This window comes from Lissotriton helveticus, chromosome 7 (genome assembly GCF_964261635.1).
Source record: "Lissotriton helveticus chromosome 7, aLisHel1.1, whole genome shotgun sequence".
Lineage (NCBI taxonomy): Eukaryota > Metazoa > Chordata > Amphibia > Caudata > Salamandridae > Lissotriton > Lissotriton helveticus.
In genome coordinates, this window is record NC_136068.1 from 1,005,542,782 (window position 1) to 1,005,564,881 (window position 22,100).

At 44.5% G+C, this 22,100-nt stretch overlaps 1 protein-coding gene across 3 annotated transcripts in view; it reads left to right on the forward strand.

Annotated features, from left to right (window-relative positions):
• GALNT10 (polypeptide N-acetylgalactosaminyltransferase 10) overlaps nt 1-22,100 on the forward strand; it is a 688,264-nt gene that overhangs the window by 347,077 nt on the left and 319,087 nt on the right. For all 3 annotated transcript variants that reach the window (XM_078653659.1, XM_078653658.1, XM_078653660.1), the window contains one exon: nt 128-311. In XM_078653659.1, coding sequence (XP_078509785.1) covers nt 128-311 — 184 coding nt within the window. The remainder of the gene's footprint in view (nt 1-127; nt 312-22,100) is intronic.

Consider the following 22,100-nt stretch of genomic DNA (forward strand, 5'->3'; position numbering starts at 1 on the left):
TGCATCGTGCTTTGTCAGTCATTAAGTGAACAATATCTAAAGTGCTACTGCTTTGCAATCTTGATATGTATGAGGTGAAAGGATGTATTGTTGCTGTTCATTCATGTGTTTCTGTTCTGCTTTTTAGATCCTATTGCTAAGAACCACAAGACAGTTGTTTGTCCAATGATTGACGTTATTGACCATGACCACTTTGGCTACGAAACACAGGCTGGAGATGCGATGCGTGGAGCATTTGACTGGGAAATGTTTTACAAGCGGATTCCCATCCCTAGTAACATTCAGAACACTGATCCCAGCGAACCCTTCGAGTGAGTACCTGAGGCATAATCCAGTTATGTCATGTTAAGCTAGGGTGATTTGTGTAGTGGGCGTTCTGCCATTAATATGTTCTTGTAGTGTATTTTGTGTTTGGATACCTTGATAACTCACTACTGTGTATGAGTATTTTCATGTGCATGATTTAGTCATGTGTTACAGAGCGTTGTAATGTTTGATGCACATGGCTAACGGTCTGTATAATCTCAGGTATGCACCGACAGGCTAAAGCTAACGGATGATTTGGCTAGTAGTATAGTATCTTGTTGAAGATCCACAGTGAGCCAGGTGATCTGTGATTGTAAGAAATTGGGTTACTGATTGAGGGGGTAAAACCCTTCTCAAGCAGCAACCACAATTTTTGTCGGAGTGAAGTATCAAGCAAATCCCAAAATAACATTTGCTGAACCCTCTGATAGCTTGTCACAGAGCAGTCAGATTTAACTTAGAGGCGATGTTTAAAGTATTTATGCAGCACTTCAAATGGTAGTGAAGGGAAAACAAAACACAATAAAAATCTGAAAGCAGTTTAGAACAATAGAACAAAATGTAATAATTAAATAAAGACCAAAATAACAAAAAATCCAATCTGTATAACAGGAGATAAGCAATTTTAAGTGAAAATCGCTCCAAAAAGCCCAAAGTACCACCTGCGGTTATCTGAGTGTGCAAGACTGGTAGAAATATACAAATTCAGGCCAACCGCGATGGAGTGCAGCTCATATACAGGGTCCAGGTTAGTCCTGCTGAAAAGTTACCTTCTCAGTTCAGCGGGAAGAGTTTAGCTTGGGGTGAAGGCGGCCGCGAGGAGCTGGGAAGCGTGTAGGTGATCATCGATGTAGCGCAAAGAGCAGGCCTGGCGTTGCAGTACTGCGAAGATCCTGTTGCCGCTGCAAATGGTTGGTCCAAGACACAATTATTCAAAAACATATAAATGAATTATTCATTTTATAATTTTTAACTTTGAACTCTTTGTAGGACTTAATCCTGGAAAGGAAGGAGACAAAAAACAAAAAACAACAAGCCAAAATGCGTTTGCAGTAATATCCAAAAATACCCAAAACAATTTGTATGACACTGAGTTTTTTATAGCAATATAAATTCGCAATTTATTCCACAATCATATATACATATTTATTTACAAAAACCCCAAAAGTTGGGGGAATTCTGCCAGGCGCAGTAGAAAGTGCAAAGGTTTTTGTGCTCAAATGAAAGTAAAGAAAAGTGAGTAGAAAAGGAGAATTGAATGAATTCGAACACAAAACTAAGGTTCAGTTCCCTTAGTATTATGCCAGCCCCACGTATATTGATCATACGATTTGAGTATTAATTTTCAAAGAAGGCAGGGGAAGGGGTGCAGGCGTCAAGGATGGGGGGATCGTCGATGTTTCGACCCTGACGCTATGGAGGGAGGTTCAACACCTCAGCTACGGGTCTTCTTCAGGACGGAATGAGAAGGGGGAGGAGAAACCTGGGGGAAACCATACGAAGAATCAACCAACCAGTATTTAAAAGATTAAAATCTATTCAAGAAAACCCAATCAAGGGGTTTGGGTACGTTACCTATACTGCAGAGAGGCAGCGCCCCAAAGAATGAGGGTAGCCACCTACAAACAAAAAACGCATATGGCTCAGTGCCCATTAACCAATTAAAAGCACTGAAAGCGAGATCACTTCTTTCAAAGGAAAAGGAATACAAACTCACCAATAAATGGCGTATTTCTACAATTTCACCAAATGGAAACTCGATATAATGCTCTTCCTGTTACTGGAGAATTCTTCGTATGGTTTCCCCCAGGTTTCTCCTCCCCCTTCTCATTCCGTCCTGAAGAAGACCCGTAGCTGAGGTGTTGAACCCCCCTCCATAGCGTCAGGGGCGAAACGTCGGCGATCCCCCCATCCTTGATGCCTGCACCCCTTCCCCTGCCTTCTTTGAAAATTAATACTCAAATTGTATGATCAATATACGTGGGGCTGGCATAATACTAAGGGAACTGAACCTTAGTTTTTTCATTCAATTATCCTTTTCTACTCACTTTTCTTTACTTTCACTTGAGCACAAAAACCTTTGCACTTTCTACTGCGCCTGGCAGAATTCCCCCAACTTTTTGGGCTTTTGTAAATAAATATGTATATATGATTGTGGAATAAATTGCGAATTTATATTGCTATAAAAAACTCAGTGTCATACAAATTGTTTTGGGTATTTTTGGATATTACTGCAAACGCATTTTGGCTTGTTGTTTTTTGTTTTTTGTCTCCTTCCTTTCCAGGATTAAGTCCTACAAAGAGTTAAAAGTTGAAAATTATAAAATGAATAATTCATTTATATGTTTTTGAATAATTGTGTCTTGGACAATCTTGTTTTTTATACCATACAATACCCAGGTCCTTCGACTTTGTCTGGGTCATACCCCATTTTTCTTAATGGCTGCAAATGGTTGGGCTGGTACTTAGCGATGGCACTTCTAATGAGCAGTTGATCCTGTAGTGTGAAAGGTCAAGCTGACAGAACTTCGCATTAGTGGGCTGTGCGAGTGACAAGGTTTCGGTGCCAGCATACTGTTACAAAGATGAAGGATAAGTAGACCAAGTGATGTAGAACAGGATCACAGCTTTATTCACAAGATCACTTCTTGGTTACAGGTTACAAGATGTTAGGTAGATCCTTTAAAGTGCCCCACCAGGAGCAGCCTCCTCACTGCTCAGCCCATCCACACCAACTGATTCTCCTTTCCAATACAAACACACTCAACATTCTATCTGACCTCATCATAGGGTGAGCAGCAAGGGAGAGAACTTCTGTAGGGAGAGTGCATTGAGTAAAAGGTACATTACAACACATCTCCCCCTTGTAGTGATGGAAAACATTCAAAATGTGTGAAGGTGATAAAACACACGTTTCAGCAAAGGAGGATGCATTAATAACAAAATTATACATCACCCCCCCTGCTATAATGATCATAACAATCAAATGCATGAAAGTTGTGAAACATACAAATGAGTGTAAAGGAGGTTGCATAAAATAATTAAGATTACTACACACATCTTCCCTCAATAATGATCATAAGCAACAAGAATGCAAGTTAAATAAATACATTCTTTTTTTTTTTTTTTTAAACCTTTATTGTAGCATTCAATATAAATACAAGCATGGGCCTACAACCGCAGGGGCCGGCCGCTAAACAAAATTAAGACCCCCTATATCACAGTACGACACAGCTCATCAGCCGACAACCCTGAGGTCCGGCAGCGATTCAGGATAGAGCTTGTATTAGAATGCACAACTGAGTCCCAGGATGAGACAGAGGTTCCATTTTATATTATTTAAGAAAGGATCAGGTGCCATACAATCGAACAGAAGAATACGGGGGACAGGGCAAGAGACAGGATATACACGTAAGAACCGCTATAATGGAACATTGGCGCCAAAGCATATGGATCGATGCAAACGACAATACAATATACATTCAATGTTGAGCGCCAGTTCTCAGGGCCTGCCCACCCGGGAATCAGGATATCATAAAAGCATAAGCACTAAATACAAGTACACGATAAGAATCCGAATGATTCACAAGCTATACTGATCCTTTAAGAAAGAGAAAGGAAAGGAAAGAAAAGGGCCATAGAAATAAAAAAAGGCAAAATAAAAAACCCTTTCCAACCCCCCACCCTGCACCCCTGCAAATGGATACAGCCTAACCCCACTAGCAGCGTGCATCTCAGATAGGCGCGTGTCCAATTTGCACAATAAGACATCCACATGTGAATGAAACGCCCTAATTTCTGCCAATATTGACCTCAGCGATGGCTCAAGCACCGTGCGATCCATAATCTCACACCCGACACCAATCACAATCACCGCCCCGGGTGAATCTGGCATCCTCAGGGGGGACAAACAGGATCACGAACGTGCAGATGCGGAGGGTGACCAGTCTTTATTCGCAGCCACGGTCAACCCGGTTAAGGCCGCAGGCCAGAGACCCCGACCCACCGAACCCCGGCGGGCCCAAGACCGGGTCCGCGGGACGGGGACCCCCACCCGCAGCCGACAACCAGCAGAGTCACTCCTCCATCGATGCTGAGCAGTAGAAACGATCGCCGCCAAATTCGGGCTTAAACAAAGCCTCCACTCCGATTGACCGGACCCAGCCTGGGTCTCCCGGCCGATGTTGTTACACTGCAGCCCGGCTGTGAAAGTACTCGAGGCCCCGGCTTCACTGCTGGAGCAGGCCACAATCTTCAACTCGATGTAACTTCGTCAAACCAGCCGATAAAAGTTCCCGGATTTCACCATCGGAGTGCGGAACAGTTCATGTACACAGAGGCTAGGCGTAAAATCAGGATAATATACAGGATATTGCGGCGGGATACGGAGGTCGGTGGAGCCGGGAGCCTAAGCAGCCATCTCGTTTGCTGACGTAGCTCCTCCCCCTCAATAAATACATTCTTAAAACTTAAAAACAGTGGATACTATTATCCATAACTCACACCCCAAACTGCGGGTACAATACAGTCACACCTCACGGAGTACCCATTGCGCCACAAACTAAGGCACAAAACTGCAGCAGAACAGGGATCTACAACCCGCGTCTTGACATCCAATGGCAGAACAGGTCTACCTCAAAGAAGAGGAATAAGACTCCACCCATACCAAGACAGGGTAATTATAATCCCAAAAACACTCTCAGGTTATCCTTTAACCCAAAGCAAACATATTATGGGTCTCTTTAAACCCAAGGCAAACATATTATGGGTTTCTTTAAACCTAAGGCAAACATATTTTGGGTATCTCTAAACCCAACTTACACACCCAAAATGCACAGTCCAAACACCTCCATGAGGCAACAACCACATACAGGGTATCAGCAAAACCAATAGGAGAAGCTACTCGAGAGGTAAACTTCCCACGTGCGTACCCGTAACGCACAGTCCAGTCCATACTCGAAAGGTAACCACATACAGGGTATCACCAAAATCAATAGGAGAAGCTACACGAGAGGTAGACTTCCCACGTGCGTACCCGTAACACACAGTCCAAGCACCTCACATGAGGTAACAACCATAAAGCTAACAACCATAAAGCACCACACGTGAGGTAACGCTTACTCAGAAGAAGAAAAAACATACACCCACATGACAGGACACAGGCATAAAAAGAATTAGGTAACATTGGTATTCGCAATATAGATGCGATACAAACTTCTGATAATAAGAAAATGAAACCAAAAAACCCATAGTGAATCACAACATTATAATACACAGATTAGACAGTTAAACCATGCCGGGACTGAGACTTCAGTCTACACTTAGGAGAAAAGCTAGACCTCGCTGGCTAATTTGTTAAGAGCTGCAAGAAACAAATGTGGAATGGCAATGTGTAAAACAACACCACATAAAACAGAAAGTGGTATGCTGTTAACAAAAATCCAGTCATCAGAACTTATCTGACAATATCAGTCATGATGAAATAACGAGGAGCGGAAAACCGTGAAACTCCAACTTGACCAGCTGGCTTAAGCTTCCAACCTTTATAAGTCCATAGCCCCTCTGCTTGCGTGGTGCAGGCAATCCAACAGAGAGGCACGTAGATGATACCGCACTTCAGTTGAAAACGTGGTTGGCAAATTGTAGTGAAACGGAGGCAGCAAACCAAAACATGGCGGCACGTCATCCACGTCATGCCGTATGGCTCACGGCACATAGAAACTGGAATGTGTCCATTAGCAGCCAAAGAGCTCCGAAATGCAACCAAGCGCAACACCGAGACTAAGGTAAGTTGCACGCGCCAACATTTTTTAATTTGAACTTAAGTTAAACGATTTAACCGCCTAAAGTTGCTGGATCTTGAATGTGCCCAGGGTCACACAATTTGTGGTTGGAAATACCGCAAAAGAAAACTTGCTCCAGCCACAGGCATAACAGGCAACAATAGTCTCTCAAAGATCCTCCTGGCACACAAAATGGAAGAAAGTCTACTGTACTGCAAGTCACTCAACACTTCAGTTTTCCCCAGAACACAGTTCACTGTTGCCAGTTCCCCAGCACACGTCGCAGCTGCTAATTTCTTTGTTAAATCCTAATGCCAGTGTAATTGACCAAAATGCTGCCAGTATTCTCCTCCAACTGTGGTCAAAAGCAGAATGCACACCAGTCTCAAACCCACTTCAACAGGTTACAGCAGAGGTTATCCATAGGTCGGGTGGTAAAGACAAGTGGAAGAAAATGAAATTCCAGGCTGTAGACTTCACACTCACCATTCAGCACACGGCCAGTTGACTCTGCTCCTTTAGACAAGCGTATCGGCTCATCAACTTTTCTGTTTTTCAAGCGATGAGGGACACTATCAGGATGTTGGAAAATGATAACCAGGTTACAAATGATGTACACCCGATGTAGGTTATAGCAAGTCACTCAGGCAAAAACAGAGAAGGAACTGGCACCTTGAATTGTGGGCGACTGTTGACAGGGTCACTGGTGGGGCTTGGGTGAGAGTGCCAGTTTGCTTCACTCTTAAAGAAATGTTCATACCTTAGAGTCCGTAATGTCTTTAGTTCCTTTAGTCTATACGTGTACGGTTCTTCTAGATCGTCGCCAGTGTTACAAAGATGAAAGATAAGTAGACCAAGTAATGTAGAACAGGATCACAGCTTTATTCACAAGATCACTTCTTGGTTACAGGTTACAAGATGTTAGGTAGATCCTTTAAAGTGCCCCACCAGGAGCAGCCTCCTCACTGCTCACCCCATCCACACCAACTGATTCTCCTTTCCAATACAGATACACTCAACATTCTATCTGACCTCATCATAGGCTGAGCAGCAAGGGAGAGGAGAGTGCATCGAGTAAAAGGTACATTACAACACATACCGTTTCACGGTAGTAAAGAGCCCAAAATTTTCAATTCAGCCTCTCTGAGGCCACACCAAGGGTCCACAACCTGAGGGCCACCACTTGGGGGGCAGGGGACGGGGGGTTATGGGTCAGGGGCTTGCTCCAGCTAGATCTGGGTGCTTGTTCAGGTGGGTGGGAGCCTGCTTTGTCCCTGTGGCTCTGAACAGGGTTCAGCAGACTAGCCATTAGATTCACACTGGGAGTCCTGGGTACAGGTCAAAATCCCTCTTACTAGGCAGAAGGACAGAAATCCAGCAAAGCAGTAGTCCAGCAGGGCGGCAATCCAGCTGAATGTCAGTCTATACAGCAGCACAGCAGTCCTGAGTGGCACAATCATCAGTGCAACAGGCCCACCAGTAAAATTTAATTTCATAGGCCCTGAGCACCTGTGACACCTCTTTAACAGGAACATAAGTAAATTAAATATGGCATTTGGGTGTAAGTCAGTTCTACCATGTTTAAAGGTGAGGGGACAAGCCCCTTAGCACTGGTTAGCAGTGGTAAAGTTCATGTTGTCCTTAAGCCACAAAAACTAAAAGAAAATAGGCGAAGGGTAATGGCAAAATGTTTAGGCGTTACCCTACAGAGATGGCCAGGTCCAACAGTGGTGTTTTGATATGGTGTTGGGGAATGTAGTGTATTCTGTGCTGTTATAAAAAGTTTTATAGGTTTTAAAGAAGCTGTAGTGGATTTATGGGCAGAATTCTATTTAATGTGTTCTATTGGATGTTGAGTTTGTTAATTATTATGGTTATTGCCATTGTGAACCTGGTGATAACTGGACATTATGGAATATGAGTTGTGAGAAATTAAGGAATATGAGATATGTGCAGAGTTGTATCTAATGATTTGTGTTGGATATTGTCTGTTCGTTGATTCTTTGAGAGAGGCAGATGGCCTATTTTATGGTTCCTGTTGGGCATAATGTGTTTCAGTGAAGGTGACTAGTCTTTCCTTTCCTTGGTTTAACTCAATAGCTAGAATAATGAGCCATGAGTGGAATATATTTATCACTATTAGTTTACTTAGAAAATGTAGTGTGGTTCATTATGCATTGACACTTCACTGGCTCTATGAAGTCAGCATGCATGTTGATTGATGGTTGTTGAGTTCTGGCATTTGACATTTATAAATGCGAGCAGATTATCCTTGTTCTTAATACCAAAAAATATATTTGTTGTAATAACTAAGAAACAAATGCAAAACTTAGCATTATAGAGTTATGGTAACATACCTATCCCTATTCTTGAGAACTTATTAATTTAATATCAGTCGAAACCAGTACTGTTGCTTTTACTGTCAGGGTCTACTATTTCCTGTTATGTTCATGCCTACAGTGCCCAATCTGGTATTACTCCAGTCTGAAGTCTCACTCTCTCAGCAGATATACATCAGTTATGTTCAAGCATCATGTGCCTACAGTAGGCACCACTTGGCATTCCCATTTATGTGCTGTATCTCCAAGCCAACACCAGGTCCAGATTGACTAACAGTTTGTGATATTGTGGTAGGTCCTTATCACCCCAATAAACGCGAAAAAGAGAACCAAGTCTGTTTTTCCTGCTGAGCATTCGTACTACAACTCCCATTTAACATTAGTTCTTAGCTCATTGACATTCCAGGTAAGGAGCTTGAATCTACCCCAACAGGGCAACACTGTAAAGGTGCATGTTGCCTGTGTATTGGTGAATAATTAGCATCACCCTCAATGTTATTTATGGCTTGTTTACCTGTTGATTGCTTAGTAATCACTTCCTAGTATTTCTGGATCTTGTGGTAGGTCCACACTGTGTGATATAAGGGGTCTTTCTCGTTCTCTCATGGACAAGGGTATGGTGTGATTCGAACATGGCATGTACACCAGACTGGGGTCAGGTAAATGTAGTTGAACTAGTGTAATTTGAGTCTGTCATTTCTGGATGCCTTTGCTTCATGTTGAAGTGCCAGCCTCCACTCCCTATCTGTCATTCCCTAATCCAGATCCTCTTCGGAACTCGGTGTCCCTAGGCCTTTCTTTCATGCTTCCCGAGTGGCCTTGTACTTTGTAATGATTATTTGCAATGTACAGAAAACCTGCAGTGGTCTGTCTGTTTCAGGCTGTACTTTTTCCCAAGTGTGTTTAATTGCTTTTCTGAGAGTGGTATAGGTGAGGAATTGGCCCAGGGGAGCATGGTATCTTGCTTAATTCTGCAAGGTTCTTAAGTGGACCAGAGCCGTATACTTGCCCCAGCAGAGTTATTGCAAAATGTCCCATATTATCTTATCTTCTGTGGCTGTAATTTGTTTGATTTTGTGCAAAGCTAGGCTACTCGCGTGTACGTACTCCATTGGCTTTTCTCTGTGTGTACCTGCTCCAGATAGTAGTTTGCTGTTTTAAGAAGAATATACTAATGTTATGTTTTGATGTGGGTGCCGAAAATGTACTCAGCTACATATACCTGGACGATTTCAGTTCGTCCTGATTCACTGATTCTGGTGCATTTCCCTTGTGAATCATACACACAAAAGGTGATGGAAGGATGCTAGCAATAATTCAAACCTGGAAATCACTCAGGATAGCATGCCAACACAACTTTCTTTCGCCCACCATTCCACCTCAGTTTAGACCCATCCATATGCAAATCAGTCTTGACCCTGCTCTAGTCGGAACAGTCCAGCCGGAATTGCCAGGCAAGGTCCTCACTGAACTGGAAAACAATCAACACAAGACCAGTTTCATCCTGATTGGGGCTCTTTAGTTGGGTGTGTCTTGGTTCCAGTGGTAGAGTGAGCAAGGGACCCACGTCAGAGCATACCCATGATCACTTAGAGCGGTACATCAAGCGCACAAAAGTTGTTGGAAGAATGCTTGCAATAAATCTGACCACTAGTAATCGCTTGGGCAACATTCCAACTGAAAGTTCTTTTGCCCTCCATGCCACCTCTGTTTGGACCATGCCTTATGCAAATCAGTCTTGACCTACCTCCAGTAGGAACAGTCCAGCTCAAACTTCTAGGCCAGGTCCTTCCTGAACTGGAACACAAGCTACGCAAGACCAGTTTTGCCCTGACTGAGTCTCTTCAGTTGGGTTTAGCTTGATTCCAGTAGCACAGTGAGCAAGGGATCCACGCCTGGGCATACCTTTAGCCACTTAGAGTGATGCATCAAAAGTGATGTAATTTAACATGTCAGGAGTGATGTAATGTGTGACATCAAAGCAGTGCATGGCCGGGGTGTGGGATGTAGTTAGCTCATTTAAATATGACTAGGGAACTTCAGTGGTTTTTTTTTTATTTTCATCCTTAGTTTTTGTGTTTTTTCAACACCTAACTATAATGTCACTTTAACCTTAGGTGTTTTCAGTGAATTTTTATGGTTTTTGTTTTTAACATAAAATAAAGTGTTATTACCATACCGAACAGTAACAAGACTTTAACCTTTTTTCCAATTAATATGTATATTTGTGTATGCATGTGTGTGTGTGTGTGTGTATGTATGTATGTATATATATGGGTGTGTGTGTGTGTATATATACATACTTTGAATCTGAGGTTTTCTGGCGAAATCAGTGCGAGGGATGTCATTTATCTAGATGTCAGGGTCTTTGTAACAGATGGTAGGATGCTGACATCACTATTCAGAAAACCCACAGCGGGTAATTCAGTGCTCCATGCACTCAGTAGCCACCCGAGTAATATGAAAAACAGCATCCCATATGGGGAACTTCTGCGCATAAAACGCAACAGCTCTAGACCAGAAGATTTTGTAGAGGCTGGCGCAGAATGTCTTAACAGATTCAGGGAGCGTGGCTACAAAGAAAGGGTCTTGAAGGAATCAGAAACGGCAAACAGATCTGAGCTTATCAAGAATGTCCCGAAGAAGAGCAGTACAGGGAACATGAATCTTAGACTCATCACTGATTTTTCTAATGCATCCAAGAGTCTAAAGAAGATCATGTAATCCAATTGGAGCATTTTAAAATCTGATCCCATTATTGGCCGAGACATTCCCAACCATCCATCCGTGACCTTCCGCAGAATTAGGTCTCTTAAAGATCACCTAGTCCAAAGTCACCTACCACCCACAATCAAAGGTAAACAGGGACTCGCAGGTTTCCATCCTTGCAGCAAATGCAAAGCATGTGCTGACAGTAAGAAAACCTTGACTTACTTAATACCAGGGCGAGAAGCAGCGATTAAAATCCAGAAATGTATGAATTGCCACACACCTTACGTTGTCTTCTGCCTTAGCTGCCCCTGTGGGCTATGGTGTGTGGGCAGCACGAATCATCCAGCCAAAATACGTGTATTAGAACATCAGAGGGCTATACAGAACAACGATAGTAACTACCCCGTAGCACGTCATTTCCAGTCGCACCATGAAAGCAATCGCAAACTCTTAAGGTATTTTTGCTTGGATCATGTGGCACGAGACCCGCGAGGCGGGGATATAGAAAAACGTTTGAAGAAACTCGAGTCTCGGTACATTATAGATCTGGCCACCCAAACACCCTTGGGACAGAATATGGGGGAAGAGCTCAGGGTACACCTGTAAATACTGTTTGTATATAATTTTGTTTTTGTCATATTTCTATACTATTTTCAGCAATGAAGGTCACTAGCTAAACCATTATTCCCAACCTTCATAACTCATTGAGTATTACTTTTGCATGTTTTTCGCACTTAATTTATTGTACATAGGAGTCAGCCCTGCCAAGTGTCACACATTTGGTGTGACACTAACGCATTTTAAGTTTCATTACCGCATTACCGCATGTGAAAGGATTGTCACGCAAATCAGCGTATTTAAAAGCTGAGTGAATTACCAGTATTGGAGGATGTCACTAGCCTGAGGGACTGTCAAGCCTGATTTAAACTGAGAGTCTGTGGCAGCGCGCATCCCGTGGCTTATGCGCGCTGCTCCAGCAGGCTGTATCTTGGTTGAATCACTGCCGCTCCTCGTGTCTTACTAGCTGATGTCATCGCACGGGGACGTCACTGACTCACTGTGAAAGCGCGCGCAGTTTATTTTGGGCGCTCGATGCGGCTTGATAGTTTGTGGGCTGCACGGCATGATGTTTATGGTTAAAGGGAGCACTAATTATAATTGCGGCACCGTCCGCCAGCTTGCATCGGCTCGAGCACAAAGTGCAAATTGTTATTTCCGCCCCCCATTGAATCATGCAATATTTTACTGCAGCCGACGGAAAGAAGTCGCCGACACTGGGGCCGCCTGGACAGACTGGAGGTGGGGGCCCTTCCTCTGTGAGGTCAGTGAAACTTTGCTATCACCTCATGTTGGAATGGTCGTGGAAAGTGGGAGAGAGAGCCTGTGCGCGCTAAGTTAAGATACTGGCTTGAGCCCCCACCCACACGTGCAGCTCTTCCGCCGTATCTCGGTTATCTCTCCTTGGTGAAGCCTGGGAGAGGCCGCAGGGCTCTAGAGTGACTGGAAAGGTTTTTTTTTTTAATTGCTTGGTAAAGGAGCCCCCCCACCCACCCCCTCATTGGGCCTCCTCGTTTGTTCAAAGCGTCACTCTCTTCCTCACTAGTAGAGGAAAAGAGATAAGAGGCAGCACATGAAGGCCACAGCGGATCTTTCACATATTCAGAAACTCAGTCTGCCCGGGTCAGGGCAGCTAGCACAGCAAAGCATACCCCACTCCTTTACCGAACCAATATTTATTAGAGCTTCTTATGAAGTAGAATACACTGTGCCGTGCTTATTCACGACGTCCAAGTAAATGCCAATGATTACTTTCGATTTATTGGGGCATCTTAAACTGCAGAGAACTTGAACCATTTAAACTCATGAACACAGACAGTGCAAACATACCTGACAGCTTACCCAGTTCTGTGTGTAAAGTGTGGATCATCTCAATCAGGTGCCTACCACTCCATTTTAGACTTATTCTGAGTTTGCCTGTGCCCCTGTCACTCACACAGTATGTCTCTGCTTTGGTTTTCAGTTGCATTACAGCTCAGGTCACTGGTGGCTGTTGAGTGAGGCTGCAAGTCATTAAGCTGATTATAATTACATTTTGAACCACTTCCAAGCTGCTTTATCTAATTTCTGCAATTTTAGCTCGTCTGATCAATGGAAGTTGTTTATATTTCTTACTTTTTGCAGCAGTTAACTTAGTTTCTCGTTCCTCAAATGTGTGCAATTTCTGAATTATTGTTTCCCTCCTCTTCATTGCTTAATTTGGCTCACGAGACAGTGTCACTCATAGTCATTGAAATGTCACTCATAATTACTCTTAAAATATTAAAATGTCACACATAGCAATCTGAAACCTTGGCAGCTATGAGGAGTTTTTTCCATTTTTTGAATTATTATGCCCATTCAGGGCTGTATTGAGAGCTTCTGTCCAGTTAATATAGGCTGCAACTTATCTAACTTTGGAGGCCCATTCAGGGCAATATCATGTATGATGAATATGTAATAACGTGACAGTGCATGCCTTTCTGGTTAATTTATAGACTTTTCGGAAATTTTCGCAAATGGATTTACACTAGTATTAATTATGATAAAAAGTGCGACCTGGATTGACATGATTCGCAGATTTATTGTCATTTGCATTTTGATCAATTTCAGTTCAGAATATTTCTAAAATTACTGTGATTTGAGTTATAGGGTTTGGCTTATGAATTGCACTTTTGATTTATTCGTTTTATGCACTTTGAAATGAATTTGCGCCATGCCTGACATCAACATGGCGCCTAGTGGTGACCATCTCCCAGGCGATCGTACCAATGATGCTTTGTGTTTGTATTTAATGAGTTGCGTCATGGCGGCCGCCTTACACTGACGAAGACGTCCTGCCGAAATGCGTTTGTAGTTTGATTTCTTGTGCCAAATAAATCCAACTCGGATTTAACCCCCCGCGAGAGCCTGTCTTATTTTTCGGAGATATATATATATATATATATATATATATATACACACACACATTCTCTTTTATATGTATATTTTTTTTATATAAAATTGCATTTTAATATATTGTGTTTAAAATAATTTAATCAATGAAATGATAAATGATATATGTCAATAACTAACTGACATATGTATAATTATGCCAGGACGTTTTTTGCGTATTTGCACATGGAATAATTTTGCTCCATAGAAGATGTTGTCTATGTCTATGGTCATGTGACTATGGGAAGGGCGGTGTTTAAACTGGTCACTTGAGCATTATAAAATTGAAATAGCTACACTAGTTCTTTGCATGTGAACAAGGGCTCTTGAAGCCCGAAACGCGTATTGCCCTCCTGTTTTTATCAGCTGCAATAAAGTGAAGAGCCTGTGAATTGCGTGGTCCGTCTCCTACTTTGCCTCGCCGGTCCTGGGTGGATCAGGAAGTGGCGTTTGTGGAGCTTCTGCATATATATATATATATATATATATATATATATATATTTTATATATATATATATATATATATATATATATATATATATATATATATATATATATATATATATATATATATACATTTCTGTGAAGTGCAGGGCATAATGAGTTCATACGTGATGCACTTCACAGAAATGTTTATATATAAATATATATAAACATTTCTGTGAAGTGCAGGGCATAATGAGTTCATACGTGATATGATTGTGTGAATATTGAACATGGGAGGAGCAGGATTGTGATTGTTGCTGACTGGGCGAGACTGGCCATTTATGTCACTGGGCATTTAGACAGAGATTGTAGCTATTGGAGGTTGGTTTTTGAAAGTCCCTGACAGTCACTGGCCTCTTTCATTCACTCCAGTTCCCCAGTGTTTATTTAAACTGGCACTGCGGAATGAGCAGAGGATGAGAAAGGACAAAAAGAGAGATGGAAGTGATGGGAAAAGGGTTGAAAGAAAGCGAGAGGGAGTATGGAAAAATATCAGAGAGAGCGAGAAAAAGAAAAGGGTGAGATGAGGAATGTGGATTGAGAGAGAGGAGGATGGTAATGGCCTGTTTTGAACCTTTTTGCCAGGGCTGATTTTGGATTCCAGTTCAGCCGTGGTTGCTGAAATCCAAAGTAACAAGTGGGTCAAAGAAGATGCAGGGACTCAGGATCTGAGAGGACAGACATTAAGTAGTACTTTTCTCTTTCTAAAGTTTTGGGTTGCGAGGGGGGATCCAGGGGTGGACGGCAAGAGGCGCAGATGGGCTGAACGAAGGAGGCAAAAGCTGAGAAGCAACAAGGGGAGAGTATGGTTGACAATGTTTGCAGAAGCCCAGGATAACGTATTAAAGATGTCACCCTAGCCTCTTACCGTCAATCCAGCTCTGACAGAGCTCAACCACCAGTAGCCGCAGCTCAGTAAATAGGAGTGCAATATCCCTTTACTGGTGTATAAGATATACTGAGTGGTCAGTCCAGCGCTCCATCGAAACAGCATTACGTACTGCAGCAAAAAAGACAAAGGGGAAAGGAAGAGAGATGGAAGGACGTGCAGAGCGAGAGAATGGACAGTGGAGAAAGAGAAAGAATGTAAAAAACTTAGATGGGTGAACAAAGGGACAGGGCAGCAAAGGCAGAGTGTGATGAAAATAAGACAACATCAGAGTAGATCACATTATGAGACAGACAAGTGGTGCGAAAAATGCCACCACAGAAAGAGTAAGCAGTATGAGACAGGTCATGGCAGAGAAAGAAAGACAACTGGTGTGGCAGATACCACTAGATACATAGAAAATAGTGAGATATATAAAACACTGCATAATGTTCACACCAGCCTTCGATGAAGGGGAACATGAACTTGAGCCGCCATATAGATTTCTATGAGAGTGCATTCCTCTTATGTTCTAGGATATTAGGTTGTACCTTACTCTATCCCCCGTATTCAATTATTTGTCTCTCCCCCCCCTTCCCCCCCTGGCCCTTAGGAGGGGATCCCTCAGTATTCGGGTTCGGCAATTGTGCATGTTGCAAACTCTTTCTAGTCATATCTCTAGTGGCCTGCAGTGACTATCTTAAAACTCCATAAAAAAAACTAAACAAAAACAACTCCCCCTCCCCAGGACAAGTGAGGTTCTTTTCCCCATCCAAACTATGCACTCAAGTGCAACTTTTAAGAAAAGTTCACAGTTCCGGTAGTGACGGGTCTGGCGCCTACTTGTGAAGGAGCCACGCTCCTCCGCCACCACCGCCACGCTCTCCCGCCACCACCACCAGTCTCCCCCACCCCAGTGCTTGTAGGATTTAACCAGCAGAGCAAGTTCTTAGGTTCTCCCAGGCCCTCAGGATGCATGATCAGTGTGCTGGGTCCCCCCACATGCTTATCAGTTTTTGCCTGGATATACTTGCGTATCTCGTGGCAGCTTCACACGATGTCGTCCGCTGATCTGGGGTTAACGTGTGGAAGTTCCTGACTGGATTCCCCCATCGTGCTTATACTGTGCTCAGAGTCCGAGTATCTTAGGTCTTCTCCGGATGCTGAAGCTGCACCCCGTTGCCCATGTGCACTGAGGGATGCAATCGCCGCCATCGCACTGTCCCTCTCCCTCTGCGTCTCTTCTGCTGTGGAATGGCTCACGGGTTTCCCTCCAAGTCAGGCTCTACTTCGGTCTGTTCCCTCCTGTCTCTGGTCACAGTTGTCCTGCGGGTCATGCTGGTCATGTGACATATTGAAGAACTTGGTCCCGCCTGCTATTGACAGTCTTAACTTGTCCGGGAATACCATTGAGTGTTGGATATTCAGTTGCCTCAGCTTCCGTTTGGTAGCTACATAGGATGCCCTCTGTCTCTGGACCTCTTGGGAATAGTCCGTGAAGATCCGGAAGATGCTGTTCGCCATCTTGAGCTGCCCTTTTTGCTGGGCCTGTTTCAGCACATGGTCCCTTGTCCTGGTAGAATAGTAAGCGTGCCACCACGGCGGCAGTCCCAGCGGGGGTGCTCTTGCGGGAACTCTGTACGCTCACTCCAGCGCAAAGTATTGGGATAGCCCTGCTTCTGCCACTTCAGTGCGGATCCATTGTTCAATGTAGGCCACCCTATTGTTGCCTTCCACTTGCTCCGGAAAGCCTACTATGCGTAGGTTGTTGCTCCGTGCTCTGTTTTCAGTTTCTTCCATTCTAAGTTCCAGTATTTGTACTCTTTTCTCCATGTCAGAGAGCCTTTGATGGGCAGTAGTCATCTGGGGTTTCAGTTCTCGCACTTTCACTGTCCCCACCGTGGGCCTCCACTCTCTCAGCCCCAATTCTCGCAGCCCCTGGTCGGTCTTCACCTCTCTACCTATTGTTCCCCGTTAGCGATATGCGGCTTGCCTCCGCCTTCTGCTGCTGCTTCTGTGCAGGATCTGGGAGTTAGAGATTACTTTTAGCTTCTAGCTGGGCTCTCTTGCTATGTCCCTCCAATTGCTCCAATAGGGCAGTCTTTCGCGCCCTGCTTTGGGAACCCCTGCTTTCACACGTCCCGTTCCGGGTTGGGCACCGGGGCCCTCTCCTGATGAGTTGAGTATAAAGTAGCCCTCTCTATTGCAGGGCTCTTTCCTAGCTGCTTCTGCCTCCTGCCTGTGCCGGGTTTTCTCTCGCCCTTCACTGGGTTTCCCCCACCAGTGGGGTATCTTGTGTGTTTTGCGCCCGGAGAGGGGGCCGAACCCGAATACTGAGGGATCCCCTCCTAAGGGCCAGGGGAGGGGGGAGAGACAAATAATTGAATACGGGGGATAGAGTAAGGTACAACCTAATATCCTAGAACATAAGAGGAATGCACTCAATGCACAAGTGACACAAAATGTTCTCCTACCATAATAGGTACATCGCCATTCTGCAAGAAACACACACCCTGGCTTCCGAGGGGGTAGCACTGCACCAGAGGTGGAGGAACCAGGCCTATTACACCTCGTTCTCAGCGTTCAGGTTTATTAATTTAGATACGGGCGGGGTTCTTTCAGCACACGGGACACAAAGGTGACCAGGGAGACTGGACGTACAAGACGTAGCGTTGATCAACCCTCAAATGGCCGAACACAGACCAAGTGGCCTTCCTGGAAAAGATGAGTGTGGTATTGGCACCTTATATGATGAGATCAATCATTATAGGGGGAGATTTTAACGGTGTGGCATACCCGGACCTTGACCGCTCTCAGCCTCTGCTACGTGACTCCCCCGTACATAAGGCTGCCAGGAGTTTGCTGGACTGGCAGACCCAGTATCCGGAGACGAATGCACCCACTTGACAAAGAATATTCCCACCTCTCCCATGCACATGATCTCCATGTAAGGCTTGACAATGTCCTTTGCACTTCAGACATTCACACCGCGATGTGAGGAGGGGAGAACCTGACTCGCACGCAATCAGATCACAATCCCCTCCTTGTGAGGATGCAGTTGTGAGCTTTGCTCCAGCCCATTCCAACATGGCATCTCAGGCCAGAGGCGCTCGTGGACCAGGTATTCCAGCAAGAGATCCGGGGTCACATCGCCTCATACTTTACTGATAATGCCCATTCCACGGACTCCAGACTGGTGGAATGGGAGGCCTTTAAGGCAGTGATAAGGGGGAGATGCATGGCAGCATCAATCGGAGCGAGACGGACGCTACTCAGGGACATAGAGAAAGCTGACCACGTGCTACGAGAGTTAGAAGTGAGACACCCGAGCACCCGAAGCTCCGCCAGGAGCTACTAGAGTCAAAGGAGGAAGTAGCGGTCCAGGAGGAATGCTTAAGATGCTTCGATTACAAAAAATACATGGATCGGGCAAATGCTGAAAAGGACAGGGTGGGCAAACTACTGGCATGGCTGGCCTACCCATTCCGCAGAGGGAATGCCATCATAGAATTAGCTGACCTGGTGGGACTCCTATACAAGCAGACAGACATAAATAACAGGTTCCTCGACTACTATAAACACTTATATAAGGGCTCTGGGTCCTGGGGGAAGAGGCAATAAGTGATTACTTGGAGGGGATTCCCCTTTCCACTATATCTTTTTTTTAATTTTTTTTATATTTTTTATTAATTTTTAGTGGCAGTGGAAGCTGTATGGCACAGTTCCAAGAAATAATTACAATCAGAAGCAAACGAGAAACACAAAAATTACATAAATTATCGTATAACAGAGAAAGGAAAAAAAAAAAAAGAAAAGGCAGTAAAAATTAATTACATTCTGTAGCATTAACAAACAATTAAATCCATTTATGAATTGGTAGCCATAACTTTTCACCAAACATCTTCTTCCGACGGCCCTTAAGTCTATATACTGCACTTTCAAGCCGGTAGACACTAAGTAATTTTGACTGCCACATATGAAAAGCAGACGGGTCTATATCAAGCCAGTGAGGCGTTATACAATATCTATATATTGACATGGCAATAAATAAAAAACCTTCTTCTACCCTTCTAATGCCAATTTGGTCGGCTTGAATTCCCAGTATCATTAGTTCTAGTGATAATACAGGTGATGACTCTATAATACTATCTAAAAATCTCTGTATTTCCTGTTTAAGTTGATTCAATTTTGGGCATTGAACGAACATGTGGGTTGAATTGGCAGCTACCAGCCCACAACGGCTACAACTTGTGCCCCCCTTTGCTTTCCATAGAACCAGTTTTGCCGGCGTGTAATATAAATCATACACTGCCATAAAATGTTGGCTTTTAAACGACCCTTTAAATAGTACCATATTTGTCATTTCTAAAGCTCTAGAGATATCAACCTTTTCAATTCCTAAATTTAATTGCCATTTATTAGTATAAATCTCGAGATCATCCTTTATTCGATTTAGCATCAGTTGGTATATCGTGCCGATTCTATGTCTCCTAATACAGCTTTTCAGCACATCATTTTTGTTCATAGAGCTAGTTTTATTTACATTTTTAGACTCTACAAAGCTTCGGATTTGAAGATATTTAAAGAAATCTCCCCTTTCCACTACATCTGGAGAAGATGCACACCAGCTGGGAGCTGACATTTCAAAATGCAAGATTAGGGTTGCTATCAAGAGCCTGACGAAGGGCAAAACCCCAGGAACAGACTGATTCCCTACGGAATTCTACGCCACCTACACGGAGGAGCTGGTCCCTAGGCTGGCGGAACTATACACAACGGTAAGGGGGGGGAGGGGGCGGAGTCCTGCCACAGACTCCCCTGCAGGCAGCTGTGATCCCACTCCTAAAACCTGACAAGTCCCCCCCCCCTTGACTGTACTGCTTACTGGCTCTTATCGATGCTCAACCTCGACTTCAAAATTCTAAGTAAAACACTGGTGTCCAGGTTGCTCCCGCACATGACCTCCCTGGTCCATCTCGACCAGGCGGGGTTCATACCGGGCAGACATACCACCCTGACTATAAGACGACTCCTTTCAATCCTAGAATTGGGTAACGGAGAAAAACAGGAAGGGGTGATATTCACCATAGACATAGAAAAGGCTTTATACAGCCTAGAGTGGGAGTTTCTCTACACTGTCCTAGCGAAAATGGGAATGGGGCAGGGGTTCCTGCGCTGGGTGAGACTGCTGTACACAGGACCAGCGGCGAGGGTGCGCACTGGCCGCACGATCTCAGAGCAATATCAGGTGGAGGGGCACTCGTCAAGGGTGTCCCCTCTCTCCTCTATTGTTCCCCTGGCAGTGGAGCCCTTAGCCTGCAGGGCACGGTTGGGGGACAGATACAGAGGACTGCAGCTGGAGAGACAGGTACATCATATAGCGTTGTAGGCTGATGACCTCTTGTTGTTCCTAAAAGACTCTGGGGAAGACCTGCGGGGGGCTAGGAGTATGATGGAAGAGTTTATTTATTTATTTATTTATTTAATATATTTGTAGAGCGCAAGCCTGTCACCCAGAGGGCATCCTGGCGCTTTGATCAGAGAACCAAGCACTTGACTGAAGCAGTCGCGCAACCATTACTTAGGGAATAAGTGCGTCTTTAAAGCCTTCCTGAACGGAAGATAGTCCTTGTGACTCCTAAGAGAGAGTGGGAGGGAGTTCCATAATTTAGCTGCAGCCACGCTAAAAGAGCGACCACCCATCCTCACTCTTTGAAACCTTGGCACCACCAGCAGGTGAGCCGACGAAGACCGCAGAAGCCGTGGGGCCGAATACCATGCAAACATATTTTGCAGCGGGATAGGGCCCAAAAGGTGTACAGCTCTAAACACCAAACATGCCGCTTTAAACTGAACCCGTAGATCTACCGGGAGCCAGTGCAGATCTCGTAGCGCAAGAGTGGAGGAGCTAGACCTGGGTCGGGAAAGGGCCAACTTAGCGGCCATATTCTGCACCCGCTGAAGCTTCCCAATCAAATTTTTTGGAGCCCCCAAAAGAAGTCCGTTGCAATAGTCGAGCCGACTTAATATAGTCCCACGGACTACTTCCGGCCTGGCCTGAACAGGGAGAAAAGGCAGAACTCTGCGTAACATGCGTAGCAGCATCATACATGTTCCAGTGGTTTTGTTGACATGTATGTCCAGTTGTAGATTAGGGCCAAACATTACCCCCAGATTGCGTGCTGACTCTGATGCCAGCACTGGTTCGGAAAAGGTACTAGGCCAGAAGTTCGCGGGCAGTGCCCGCGGAATACGATCAGTAGAACAGTGGAGCACCTCCGTCTTCGAGCTGTTGAATTGCAAGGAGTTAGCTCGTAGCCAGTCCGCTGTGGCTGCCATACAGCGATGGAAGGTGCCAAGCGAGACCGCATTATTCCCTTCCAAGGAGAAGACCAGCTGAGTGTCGTCGGCATAATTAAATGCAGAGACCCCGAAAGATTTTATTACCTGGACTAAAGGGCGGAGGTACAGGTTGAACAATATCGGGCTGATGGCCGAGCCCTGTGGAACCCCCTGTCCTATTTTCCTTGGCTCAGAGCTAAAAGGCGGAAGTGAGACCAACTGTTGCCTACCCTCGAGATATGAAATCATCCAGTCTCTAGCCCCCTCGTTGACCCCGCACTCCTCCAGCCTCCG